This window comes from Mangifera indica, chromosome 13 (genome assembly GCF_011075055.1).
Source record: "Mangifera indica cultivar Alphonso chromosome 13, CATAS_Mindica_2.1, whole genome shotgun sequence".
NCBI classification, from domain to species: Eukaryota; Viridiplantae; Streptophyta; class Magnoliopsida; order Sapindales; family Anacardiaceae; genus Mangifera; species Mangifera indica.
Window position 1 is genome coordinate 7,080,801 of NC_058149.1, and position 14,284 is coordinate 7,095,084.

The 14,284-nt window shown below is 33.9% G+C and overlaps 1 protein-coding gene across 2 annotated transcripts; it reads left to right on the forward strand.

Annotated features, from left to right (window-relative positions):
• Nucleotides 1–794: 794 nt before the first annotated feature.
• Nucleotides 795–13,204, forward strand: LOC123194700 (DExH-box ATP-dependent RNA helicase DExH10). 2 transcript variants are annotated; one of them, XM_044608062.1, is made up of 18 exons: nucleotides 795–966; nucleotides 1,266–2,316; nucleotides 2,813–3,127; nucleotides 3,241–3,345; nucleotides 3,442–3,510; nucleotides 4,096–4,263; nucleotides 4,345–4,416; nucleotides 4,487–4,603; nucleotides 5,497–5,706; nucleotides 5,797–5,955; nucleotides 7,510–7,599; nucleotides 7,761–7,853; nucleotides 8,510–8,663; nucleotides 9,962–10,110; nucleotides 10,197–10,292; nucleotides 11,431–11,523; nucleotides 11,992–12,092; nucleotides 12,212–12,607. In XM_044608062.1, the coding sequence occupies exons 2-17, from the start codon at nucleotides 1,363–1,365 to the stop codon at nucleotides 12,040–12,042; spliced, it is 2,895 nt and encodes a 964-aa protein (XP_044463997.1). In that variant the 5' UTR covers nucleotides 795–966; nucleotides 1,266–1,362; the 3' UTR covers nucleotides 12,043–12,092; nucleotides 12,212–12,607. The 2 variants fall into 2 exon arrangements, with proteins under 2 accessions (XP_044463997.1, XP_044463996.1); XM_044608061.1 differs by lacking the exon at nucleotides 11,992–12,092 and adding an exon at nucleotides 12,847–13,204 and having other exon boundaries at nucleotides 798–966; nucleotides 12,212–12,379.
• Nucleotides 13,205–14,284: the final 1,080 nt, after the last annotated feature.

Genomic DNA, 14,284 nt, shown 5'->3' on the forward strand with positions numbered 1-14,284 from the left:
ACAACATAAAATTTATATCATAGTATTAATCTTTTGGAATTTTCAATTCTTCTATTGGTGTCGTGTCATTGTAAAAGAATTCTATATCATATCATGGACTTTTCTAGACGTATTGTATAGTGGCAGCGGAAAACTATATTGCAACGCAGGCTTATAATTACAAGAAAAAATTATAAAATTCAACTTCGAGGGCACTTGAAATATCATTCAACACATACTCTAAACTTACTAATCGATCTAACCTCCTCAAATTAGTCTATGAGCAATGAATGGTACCTCAATTTATTAATCCTAATATATGATATATCATAAACATTCTCATTTTTAATTAATCTTCACTTTAGTCCAAATTTTACATGCAATTGCATAATCATCAAATCAAAATCAAAACTCTAATCAAACAAAAACTAAGAGTCTTATCAAATTGTATTCGAATGACTAAAATTAAGTTTCTATGGAGTTATAAAACTCACCTTAACCTTCTAGAACGCTCAAATTTCACCCAAGTTAAACAAAAACCTTCAAATACATCAAAATCCCCGAATCCCTTAATTAGGGTTTGTAGATATTCACTTAATTGGTTTAATTTCAAGCAATTAACACCTAATTAACATACCTTGGATTCCTAATTGAAGTAAATTACTCTGAAAACAAATATTTGAAATTTTTTTTATTTTGGATTCCATTTAATTATAATGCTATTTAGGTTATTGTAGATAAATAATTAAAGAAAATATTTAAAGTTTTAAAATGTTTTTGTTTTTATTTTGCTTTTAAAGATCTCTCCTCTTGAGTCTCGGGCAATGGCTACTATGATATTGGGGAAACTAAAACCGCCGGCTTACAAAAAGAGTACAAGGTTACGGAGGCCCAGTTAAAATAGGGCTTTTGGTTTCGAAACTTTTAATTCTTTCAAAGTCCAGTCATTTTGCAGAGAAAACCTCCACTTTCTTCTGCCAAACAAAGGTACGATATTGCTAGAACCCTAATTTCCCATTTCTGTTTGGTTGCCTTAAAAACATGAGTTAACATACCCGTAATTAATAGCCATGAGAAATTGCAATGTGGCACCGATTGCCATTTCGCCTTCATTTTCTTGTTTTTGCTCGATAGGAAAACAGGAGTAAAAAGGGAGGATTTGAGGTTTCTATAGGTTGTGCGTATTGTTTAAATAGCTTTTTTCTTTTCGGCTGAATTAGAGTGTAGCTATTCAAAGTTGCCGACATTTCCTTAACTTTTATTTTTCGTGTTGTGTGCTTGAGCAGAAACAAAGGTTGTACATAGCAATACTTCGGGAAATTTGTTGAACTGAACTAAAAAAAAAGTATTAGGTATCTAATCTAGTAGATAGTGACATTTAAAATGGAAGAATCGCCTACTCTTGGGAAAAGGAAAACAGCCAAAGAAGATTCAGGTGTCACTGAAACCCCTAAGCGGCGGAATTTGATACGCTCATGTGTACATGAGGTGGCTGTCCCTAGTGGGTATGCTTCAAGTAAAGATGAGTTGATTTTTGGGACACTCTCCAATCCAGTTTTCACTGGTGAGATGGCAAAAACTTACAAGTTCGAGCTTGATCCTTTTCAGCGAGTGTCTGTTGCGTGCTTGGAAAGACATGAGTCTGTTCTTGTCTCAGCACATACGTCTGCTGGTAAGACTGCAGTTGCTGAGTATGCAATAGCAATGGCATTTAGAGATAAGCAGAGGGTTATATATACTTCACCCTTGAAGGCTTTGAGTAACCAGAAGTATAGGGAGTTACATCAGGAGTTTACAGATGTTGGGTTGATGACAGGCGATGTTACCCTGTCACCTAATGCTAGTTGTTTAGTCATGACTACAGAAATCCTTAGGGGAATGCTTTATAGGGGATCTGAGGTTTTGAAAGAGGTTGCTTGGGTAATTTTTGATGAAATTCATTACATGAAAGATAGGGAAAGAGGAGTTGTTTGGGAAGAGAGTATAATATTTTTGCCACCAGCTATCAAGATGGTTTTCCTTTCAGCAACAATGTCCAATGCCACAGAGTTTGCAGAGTGGATTTGTCATCTGCACAAACAGCCTTGTCATGTGGTTTACACAGATTTCCGACCGACTCCTTTACAGCATTATGTTTTTCCAATAGGTGGTAGTGGGTTGTATCTTGTGGTGGATGAGAACGAACAATTTAGGGAGGATAATTTTTTCAAGCTTCAGGATACTTTCTCAAAGCAGAAAGTGGGTGATGGAAGCAGGAGTGAAAGTGGAAAAGCAAGTGGAAGAATGGCTAAAGGTGGCAGTGGTTCTGGAGGTTCTGACATATACAAAATTGTGAAGGTGCTGCTTTTGTCTCTAATTGGAATACCATGTTTTTAGATACTCTGTTTTTCCATAATGTTAGCCATGACTTGTTCTCCATTTACTTCATTCTCAGATGAATTTCTTTTTGCTAGCAATCTAACTGATAACAGTATTTAGTGCCACATATTAAATCCCAACCTTACTTTTTAAGATGTATGCAATCAGAAATTTGTAGGACTTGAAAATTTATAGGCATTGGAATGTTCATTCTTAAGATGCAACTTGTGATTTTTAGTTCTGTTGTTTACAAGTTTGATTCTTTGAAAAATTGCTATTGCTTTTGAAGCAAAAAGTTATGCCACCAAATTTTAATCACTGTGATGATTCTTTCTTTTTAATAAGATTTTTGTGTGTTTCTAGATCACAGAACTTGTTTTATTTATTACTTTTTATTTGCTACTTTTATCTATCATTGCAGTATATCCTGTATATCACATATTAGTGCTTGACTTAGATCCTTTTCTATTATCAGATGATTATGGAACGGAAATTTCAGCCAGTTATTGTTTTCAGCTTCAGTAGAAGAGAATGTGAACAACATGCAATGTCTATGTCTAAACTTGATTTTAATACACCAGAGGAGAAGGATGATGTTGAACAAGTTTTTCAAAATGCAGTGCTCTGCTTGAATGAGGAGGACAGAAATTTACCAGCTATCGAGTTGATGTTGCCTCTACTTAAGCGAGGCATTGCTGTTCATCATTCTGGCCTACTTCCAGTAATCAAAGAATTGGTTGAGCTTCTCTTCCAGGAAGGTCTTGTAAAGGCCCTCTTTGCCACTGAGACAGTAAGATTTGATTGTCACCCCTTTTTGTTTCATAATATAACCTTTATAATTATGCTTTAGCTTGATTTCATATATAAAAATAGCCTTCTTATAGTAATTGCTCTATTTGACAGTTTGCCATGGGTTTAAACATGCCTGCCAAAACTGTTGTCTTCACAGCTGTTAAGAAGTGGGATGGTGATAGTCATCGTTTCATTGGCTCAGGTGAGTATATACAGGTGAGTGAAGAAATTATTATTCTCTCCATATAAATTTTGAATTATATTGCAAATTTCTCTTTTTGATGCTTAGTTAACATTATGTGAATGATGCAGATGAGTGGAAGGGCTGGGCGCCGTGGCAAAGATGAGCGTGGTATTTGTATTATAATGATTGATGAGCAGGTAATGATTGCTTCTATCAGTATGCAGTCAAAATTTACAATACATTCTCTTCATCAAAAGCTAGGACATATTTTCAGTATGAAGGTTATTCTACTTTAACATAATAGTGAGAGTACATTAAATCTAAACAGATGTTATAAATTTTTTTTAATAATTATTATACATTAAATAATTCTCTTTTTAAATTAATAAATAATTGATGAATTTATAAATATTTTTCATAGTTTTTCAATTTTTTATATGATTGCATAATAAATTATTTTTTTCATTTAATAAGACAATCAAAACTTAAGTATATCAAGGGTAAAATGAATATTTTATAATCAAAGCAGGAATTTAACATGGATTCATGGCCCTTGGATATGGAAAGCTAGAACTGCTCATTCCTTATCAAACCAGTAAATCAAACATGGTGATAAGGATTCCTTTTTTTTGTTTTTTTTGGTCCCTTCACCCATTCTAATGAATTAAACATCACCTTAGTTCTTGTCGTATCGATTAGGAGAAAAATGTAATTACCATAAGTCTGAAAATAGTATTTGTTATATCTCATTGAAGAAATGTCTGTGTCATTGCCTTCTGCAGATGGAGATGAATACGCTCAGGGACATGGTTTTGGGTAAACCAGCTCCTTTAGTTAGTACTTTCAGATTGAGCTACTATTCGATTTTAAATTTAATGAGCCGTGCTGAAGGCCAGTTCACTGCTGAACATGTGATAAGAAATTCATTTCATCAATTCCAGTATGAGAAGGTTCTTTTTTATCTCTTTTTCTTATTTTCCTCAGCCTTTAAGTGTATGCTGATTAGTTATGTATAATTCTTTTCATTGCAGGCTTTGCCTGATATGGGCAATAAAGTTTCAAAGCTGGAAGAAGAAGCTGCATTGCTTGAAGCTTCTGGAGAGGTAATAGCTGTACCTTGGTTCTTCAATATGTTCATATACATTCTGTAGAAACATTTTTCCCCCCTTACAGGCTGAAGTTGCTGAGTTTCATAAGCTGAAACTTGAGATAGCCCAACACGAGAAGAAGCTGATGTCAGAGATAACTAGGCCTGAAAGAGTTCTTTATTATCTTGGTTCTGGTCGGCTGGTATGTGCTAAAGATGTTCATTCTAGTTTAGCTAAATGGTTGCTTTTGTTTTGTTTTGGTTTTTTTTTTTTTTTTTTTTGGTATCATTAAGTAGAAATGACCAAGGGGATAGATTTTTTTTTTCTCTTTCTAAAAACAATTTGAGAAATTTTCGACTGAATATTTAATGAATTAATATTTTTAGTTTGAATAGGTCATTTTACTAACTATACTATATCTTCTTTACAAACTATGAACTCTAATCAGGTAAACTAGTGTTTTCTTTGACAATTACTGATCACCATTTGTTGGTCCTCTGCTAGTTAAAGAGATTGTTTGCTAAAATGCATGAATTTATGGGGTTAATTTAAATTTCCTTTAAGTCATTGAAGCACAGAGCAAAAAAGAGTATTGAGAAAAGGAATATGTGAATGTTGAGACTTGAGACTCTTCTTAATCCTAGTTCTTTTCAGAATAGGGTTTGTTCATAATTAGGATTATCACAGCATATGATGGCCCTAAATTCAAACTGAGAAACAGTCCTTACAACCTCTTAGCAAATTGTGTAAGTGAAATTCAAGAGTTTGTTATCTTGGATACTGTTATCTCCGCGGGATTTTATCTGTGGACAACTATCTTATTAATCTTTGATTTCCCCTCATTGGGTTGAGGAATTAATTGAGAGATATCATGGAAACGTTTATCTTCTGTTTATTTCTTGCTTTAAGTTTTTCGTTCAATGTTTGGTTGTGCTTTTAAGTAACAATACTATTTACTTAATGTTGATGGTTATATGATATGAATTTTTAATGTGTGCATTGGTCTTTCTCTTGGATGTACATTTACATATACAGACATATATACCTACATACATGTGTATCTTGTTCTTGCTCTCAGAGTCTTACTTATTGCAGGTCAAGGTAAGAGAAGGTGGAACCGATTGGGGCTGGGGAGTTGTAGTTAATGTTGTTAAAAAGCCCTCGGCAGGCATAGGTACATTGCCCTCTCGTGGTGGTGGCTATATAGTGGATACTCTACTTCATTGCTCACCTGGTTCAAGTGAGAATGGTTCACGGCCAAAACCATGTCCACCTCGTCCTGGAGAAAAGGGTGAAATGCATGTGGTGCGTTGATGCTTATAAAGCAGCAAACCTTCTTTGAGCATCTGAATAAATGTTGTGGAGATTCTGATATTCATTTTCATGTGTTTTCAGGTCCCTGTTCAGTTGCCCTTAATTTCTGCTCTAAGCAAAATCAGAATATCTGTTCCTCCTGACCTACGGCCATTGGAAGCAAGGCAAAGCATACTTCTTGCTGTTCAGGAACTAGAGTCTCGGTTCCCTCAAGGGCTTCCAAAGCTTAATCCTGTAAAGGTACCTATCCTTTAAATAAGATATCATGAGTTTATTAGGATTCTTGTTCATTTATGGTTTTATTTTTTTAGGATGGGTCTTCATGGGAAAACCTGTAATGATGTGGGATTTTGTTAACTTTGAAAAAGGAAATTCGGAATGGTTTAATTGGCAATCCTAACTAGAAATTAGAGTATGGGCTTGAGTTTACCTTATAATACCTGGATTTTCAAATGCACCATTGCTATCATTGATCTATATTCAAACTATTGCTATTTAGAAAATGTGCAGTGTCTCTCAAAACCTAATTATGTTAATTTTGCTCATGATCTACCTTCTTGTCCCATAAACCATGTTGATAAAACTTTTTCACTGTATATTCAGTCATTATCTGTTTCTTTTGCTTCTCATTTTTTGTTTAGTTCCCAGTTGAAAAAGGAAATTTGCTTCTCATTTTGTTAACTTTGAAAAAGGAAATTCAGAATGGTTTAATCGGCAATCCCAACTAGAAATTAGAGTATGGGCTTGAGTTTACCTTATAATACCTGGATTTTCAAATGCACCATTGCTATCATTGATCTATATTCAAACTATTGCTATTTAGAAAATGTGCAGTGTCTCTCGAAACCTAATTGTGTTAATTTTGCTCATGATCTACCCTCTTGTCCCATAAACCATGTTGATAAAACCTTTTCACTGTATATTCAGTAATTATCTGTTTCTTTTGCTTCTCATTTTCTGTTTAGTTGCCAATTGATATATCATGAACATTATGCCTCGAGTTGGCGTGTCAATCGGGCCTAGCTTGTTCAAGCCTAAACCCAGAAAAAAAATTCAGGCTTGGGCTTTAGGCCTGCCCATTTGGGCCTTGACATTTTGGTTCAGGCCTGATTCTTGAGCCTGTTTTAACTTTAAAAAACTGAAAAAGTACCCTTGTAATTTTAAAAATCTATAAAAACACACTTGAAGTGACTGAATTAAAAATAACCAACTCAAATAACCATAAAATACTATTATATCTTATCTTCTTTGAGGCCCACCAGGAAACAAAAATAAAAAACAATAGTTTCAAATGTCAAATTAATTTGTAAAACAATTGAATCTGGGAATATAAACAATTTAGAAAAATTATAATTAGGGAAGTCTTGTAATACCATCGGATATATATAAAAATGGTTTAATTTGGAAAATAAAAAACTTTAGTTTTAAGTTACACTTATATATGTAACATTTTAAACTTATTCCAAATTCATTTTGTTTTAAACATCAAACAAATAAACAAACACTAACGAAATATAACATTAATTAACAAACATTACACTTATCAGGCCTTGGGTCTGAGTCTGATAACTTAATGGGTAATTTTTTTTGTCTAGGCCCATCAAAGGCCAGAATTCTGTTTGGCCCAAAACTGTTTTTTCTTGCCGAACAATTATGCCTCGGCCTTCCCAGCCCAATTGATAGTCCTATCTTGAAGCAACTTTGAGGTTCCAATCATGTTTCTATTAATAATGTTTTGAATTGATTACTTAAGATTCTGCTCTTAATTGATTAAAATTTCTAATGGACTTTCAGGACATGAAGATTGAAGATCCTGAAATTGTTGAATTGGTCAATCAAATTGAAGAACTTGAACACAAGTTGTTTGTTCATCCGATGAACAAGGTTTGGAATATTATTCTGAATCAGCTGTATGCTTTTTAAGTAATCAAGAATTTAATGATGTTGCAATGTTATAACACTCTCAGCAAATAAATCACCAGCAGTTGCTTGAAGAAGTTTGTAATTGTTGTGTCATTTGCTGACTCTGTTTTGCTGTACTGTAGTCTGAGGATGTGAATCAAATTAGATGTTTCCAAAGGAAAGCAGAAGTGAATCATGAGATTCAGCAACTTAAGTCAAAAATGCGTGATTCCCAGGTATTTGCCATGCCAGTTGCTCCTTCAGTAGATCTGATACAAGTGCATAACGGAGGCTGGATAACTTTACTCTTGCAAAGGACAGTATCATTCTGCATTTTGCATCAATGTTTCATGATTTGCATGTCATATGTGGAAGTAAGAATAGAAGGTGATAAGTTTACCGCATGATTCACTTCTCTTCATAGGCATATCTTTTTCACCAGTGTTCAAGAATCAGGCCATTTATTTGATTTGGGTGAAACTACTGCTTGAACTTACATTTGGTGCTGGGAAACCACCTAAAGAAGATGATCTTGTATGCCAAAATATACAACTTCACTTAAGGTTTTGTTTGAGAGGCTATAATCAGCTCATCTTAATTTTTTAAAACAAATTTGAATGTGTTTCTTTCAGTACATGCGCAAGGATTATCTAAGTTTGCTTATTATGGTCGTTTTCTCTTACCTTGTTGTATTGTTCCTATTAATTGTCTCTTGAAAGATGCCATAATTCCTTGTTTCTCTTAAAATGCTAAATCTAGTACCGCAGAAGCTGAAATTGTGTGTTTTTTTTTTTTTTTTTGCTTTAGACGCTATTAGACCCATTTAAAATCGCATACTGCTGATTCATATGTATGCTACTTTTACTTAATAAATATATATATATTTTTGCAGATTCAAAAATTCCGTGATGAACTCAAAAACCGTTCACGGGTCTTGAAAAAGCTTGGCCATATTGATGCAGATGGAGTTGTACAGTTGAAGGGACGAGCAGCTTGCTTGATTGACACAGGAGATGAACTCCTTGTCACTGAACTGATGTTTAATGGTTAATCACTGACTACATTTTCCTCGCTTTTGTTTGATTATTGCAGAACCTTTTTTGGTTCAGGCTTCAGAGTATTACAGAATTTATTTTTGTTCAGGCTTGTTTGTTTTCTGACAAGGTTAGACTGAGTGATAGAGGTGTAGAAGGAAAATTAGTTAAAGAAATAGAAAAAATAAGAGAAAAATGGACCTGGGAGAACAGCAAGAAAGGGGAGAAAATCTAGATGACATAGAACCAATGGTGAAAGAAGCCTTTATATATGGGCTCATGAAATGAAATCATAATAAACAATGAAATATAAGATATTCTAATCTTAATTAAACAAAAAGCTAAGAAGTAATAGACTAGAACAAATTATAAGTAAATTTAAGCCGTAAAAATACTAATCCTAAAATCTATTTATTTTCTCCTATGTCACTGAGGCTGGGCCAACATAATATAATTTAAAACGTGATGGAAGATCGATGCTACTGTTCTGGTTTGAAATAGATATACAGGATCATGGATTAAAAGCCTCTGGTTTTTCACGACTTATGACTGTTTTAGATCATCAAGTTTAGTCACTTTCTGTAGTTGCAGTAAAAATCTGATATTCCAACTTAATGCTTATCAGAGATCTGGGGTAAACACTTGTTATATGGTCTACAAGTTGTGCAATATTTTTTTTAAAAAAAAAAAATAAAGAGGTTGTTGATCCTAATTCTTGTACATTAAGCTTTTCTTTTAGCTTTAACAAAATATAAATTTATAGATAGCAGCTCCTCAATGACTTCAAAATCCTTGAAGTGCAAATCTCAGAAATTGTATCTGTATGTGTAAGTATTCTATTTCAGGTTCAAACCGGAAGGGATGGTAACTATGATCTTTTTTCCTAGCATAATAGCCTTCCTAGCAATCACATCTCATCTTGCTGGGGCCGATGCTTCTCTCCTAAATTTTGTCTTCTGTATCTAAAGGAAAAGTCCCTATTAGTTCTTCTGAGGGGTACAGACACTCTCGCTTATTTCTATACAGTGATTCTTGCACAAGATTTACTCTGTGCTTGTCAAATGTAGTGGATGCAATCCATCTTTCTCACAGTTATCCTTTTGGGTCCAATTACTGTCCATTTCCCCTAGTTTTGATCATCTATATCTTTCATCTGAACTACAAATCCCTTCCTTTCTGCCAAGCTCCCTTAAAGACGAGTGTGGTTTATTGTTTGAAAATTTCACAATTAGTATGGCTGGTACATGTAGCATATTACTATTTTGAGCTCTATCCTCTGGCTATCTGAAGTTTGAAAAAAAATTAATCAGGTACATTCAATGATCTTGATCATCACCAAGTTGCAGCCCTGGCTAGTTGTTTCATTCCAGTTGACAAATCAAGTGAGCAAATAAATTTAAGAACGGAGCTTGCCAAACCATTACAGCAACTTCAAGAGAGTGCTAGAAAAATTGCAGAGGTATGTTGTCTTTGTTAGTTATCATGCTCAAGTATTTGATTCATTGATTTACAAGAAAACTTGATGTTTTCTTTACATGGTAACAGATACAACACGAATGCAAATTGGAAGTAAATGTTGATGAGTATGTGGAGTCAACTGTGAGGCCATTTTTGATGGACGTGATTTACTGTTGGTCAAAGGTTAGTTCTCTATATGTTTGGGTGTTGTCAATGAGGATTGCTGCTTCCATATAATATAAAGCGAGAAAATGGGACTCTCTAATTTGTGCAAACAACAGCATTCCCACAGCCCTTGTGCACTATTGCATGGCAAGCTTGGGCTAATGTTTGGAATGTTGTGAGCATTATGTATGATGGATGCTCTGTAACGGCTATCATTTGTAATATTGAGGAGGCATGTAAATAGAAGATTGCTATTATGTGCTATACTGAATGGAGGCATGTGAATAGAAAAGCCTTTAGTTTTTCATTTTATTAAAGTGAAATGTGAGCCAAGTGACTGGTACAACTTTGGTGGTTTCTCTGATCTCTAGGGATAAATAACACATTGAGATACTTAGTTCTTTATTCATATTTTGAGACCCTAGTTTTCTTACCTTAATAGTTTTGGTAATGAAACTGCAGACATGTTTCCTTACCACCTTGACGAGACAGTTAATTAAGTCACTGAGAACTAAAACAATAGGACCCCTGGTACTCAAGTGTGAATACACTAAGATTGTGGATTCATGACCCCTCTTGTTTTCACTGATTTTCTCTCTCTCTCCCTCCCTTTACCCAAAAGCTCTTGTTTGCACTGGCACAATCTGGTTTCTTAATGGATCTATGAAGACTGTTAATCCTGTAGTTTACTTATGCTTTTAATGGTTGCTAGGATTTTGCTCACTTTTCTGATTGTGTATGTTTAGTCATTACTTGTTATGCATGTAATAGTGACAGTGTAATTGATAATGCAAAGTATCTCGTTCAATAGTATATATTCATTTTTTGGTTCAGCAATCTTCACTCTCATACATACCACTGCAATGTTTCTCTGGCCATTGTAAGCAACATGAGACATGATGATTTTATATTTTGTTATTTATTTAGTGTTGACCAACTTCTTAAGTTTGAAACAAGGTCCATTGGTTGGTTGGATCTTTGATTGAGGACTTGTGGGTTGAAAGGTGTTTTGAACTATGTTTTTGATCAGTTTGCCTAGGTTCAGTGATTGATGCATTGTTAATTTAGGAGGATCCCACATTGTCCTTTTGTTGTCAAGTTTCCTATACATTTCTTTCCCTGGTCTGAACCATTCTGTTTGTGATACTTTTTTCAGGGTGCTAGCTTTGCTGAGGTTATACAAATGACTGATATATTTGAGGGCAGTATCATTAGGAGTGCTAGGAGGCTTGATGAGTTTCTGAACCAGGTAAAACAATAACTTCTGAAATCGCTAACCCCTTTCACATATATTAACAGAGGGAGTGCCATGGAAATGTATAAGTTTATTAGCTTTTTTTTTCCAAGGCAAAAGCCTTGTGCTTAGCAGTCCTAGGACCCAAAAAAAATTTGCTAGTTTGTAAAATCATACTGGGAGTAATTTTATAGCAATTATAACTCACATTACTAGAAAACAATTATGTGATGTCTATGTAGCATTGAAAACATTTTATCACTGGTTCTGTTTACTATAATTTTAGTAGATTTTGTTGGGATGTGATTTGATTGATAGTTAATATAGAAATGTTATGAGATAAAGGCTATGTTGAATATTTATCTTATAGAAGTACTGGCCTGACTAAAGTGCTTAGTATAGCTTTACTGTTTGGTTCATATCATACCCTTTTACCCTTATGTCGTTTACGGCTTTATGCCCAATAGCATTTTTTTTTTTTAGGGGAAGAAAGAAATAAAGAGAAGGTTTCTCCTGTATCAAGGTTTCTGTTGAATAGACAAGCCAGATGCAGGCCAGGCCATATCTTAGCAGCCAGTGATTTGGTTAAAATTGAATTGAACTATATATAGATTGAATATAAATAAATATGAACACATAACAAAATCTTTACATTTTAGTGGTTTCTAATTAGCTTTTTCTTTTTTTTCCAATAAATTTCCAGTTGCTTGCTGCTGCTCGGGCAGTTGGAGAAGCCACTTTGGAGAAAAAATTTGCAGCTGCTAGTGAAAGCCTTCGTAGAGGCATTATGTTTGCAAATTCCCTTTATTTGTAAAATATTTTTTTGTAGGCTGTTATACACATGGAGTTGCAGCAACCATACGCTTAAAAGGTATTCTTTCACATTACAAAGTCCTGATGACCATTTGGTACATGTTAGAAGGGTCATCTTCTGATGTTATAGGTTTCTGTATTCTTCTACCTTTTCTCAATCTTGTTTTAACAGTAGGAAATATCATGTTTCTCTTTTTTTGCGGATGAAAATTTTTACTGCTGTGGAGTTTTTAAATTAATTTGTATTATTTAGTGAAAATTGAGAAAGAAAATAACTGTCTCTAAATTTTGGGATTGCCTATTTGAATACTGCACAATTATTGAAGATTTATTTCGTCATTGTTTATGACTTGGATAGTTGTTTAAATTTCTGTAAATAAATTAGAGTTGCTATGTAAATACCTCTTAGCTGAAGATACTTTGAGGCCTAAATATGGACTTGGCAGAATTCGACTTTATATTATCTTTTCACCCATTTAGAAATTGCTGTTACCAAAGAGCTTCTGAAGTGTCCTTTGTATGCAGTGTTTTGGAAAGCAGACTGGAACATGCACAATTTGCCGCTTCTCTTACTCACAAGGCATCCATGATCCATTACCTTATTCTTCTTGTTCGGAGTCGTGCAGAGATGGAAAGTTGTGGGTTCGTCTCAGCATTAGCCCGTTCCAGTTGCCCATATCCAAATGCAGAAAAATTCATCTGCTTTTACATGAGGAAACGTCCACATTGGCCATCTTATTCGCATTTAATCTGAGATGTTATTTGTATTCAAACAAACACCATTTCACACATTTCTAACCCTTTGATTTGGTCTTGTATTTAGTTACGCTAAATGAATTTACGACAATGAATTAAAATAAAAAACCTTCTGCTGTTTGATTTACCGAAGTGGGAGGAAGAGCTCTAGATTGTTTTTATTAAAACGAAGTCGTTTTCCCAATTGCACCGTTTCATTTCATTAACTAAACTCGCAGAACTTTCTGACTTCTTTTATTTCTTTCATTTATCTGCATGGCAATGGAACTGCACAACTTCTATTAAGTTGATTGATGATAACCGGATTTTTTTTTTAAAATAAAAAAAGAGAAAACTTTGAATTTCAGTTTCCTAATTTGTTCTTCTAGGAGTTGAAATTTGTCAAACATGTTAGAGAGTGTAAGTCATGACCAAAAATGAAAATGTAAGGATATGTAGTGAATCTGCTCAGAAATCCCATTCCACTCTTCAAAGAAGTCGTTCCCACTCCTACATTTGGTGGGCACTTGCCTGTTTGAGGTCAACTCTTAGAAAATTATTCCAACGAATAGTTATTTAGCAATGAATGACCTATAAGAAGTGACTTATAATTTAGAGGATTAAAAGATCTAAAAAGTCATGAGTGAAATAATTAAGACTACGATTTCTATAATAACTCAATGTAACACATTAGTTTTCTATGTTTACAGGCCTATTTTCTTGGAATTTAGCAACAAATTGACGAAGTGCATTTACTCTTCGTTATACTTTGAAAAGCACTTCTTATCATTATTCATTATTACTAGATAAATTCAAATGTATTTTCCTCCTTATAAACAAGGGAATTGGAGGGAAAACAGGAAGGAAATTTTTTTTTATAATTCTTTCATATGTATTAATAGCTACATCATAGATGTAAGCTCAAATAGAGTGTTTCGCTGAACCACTTAAAAAAGTCATTTATCTAACTATTCTCATTTGTCAACTCTTCGAATCCTTACACCTCAGTCTCAATGATTTGGTGTATATCTCTTATGATGCCATTTTCATCTTCAACAATTTTAATATTATCCGAATCTTATTAAGGAGAAAAATAAAATAAACCATCCAAAAGAAATTATAAGGATACGAATGCATCAACAACACGAATTTATTTTCTTTCAACGAAAATACATCAGTGTAATTACATTTTTAGTTTAATTTTGTTTTCTTTTACACATTAATGTGT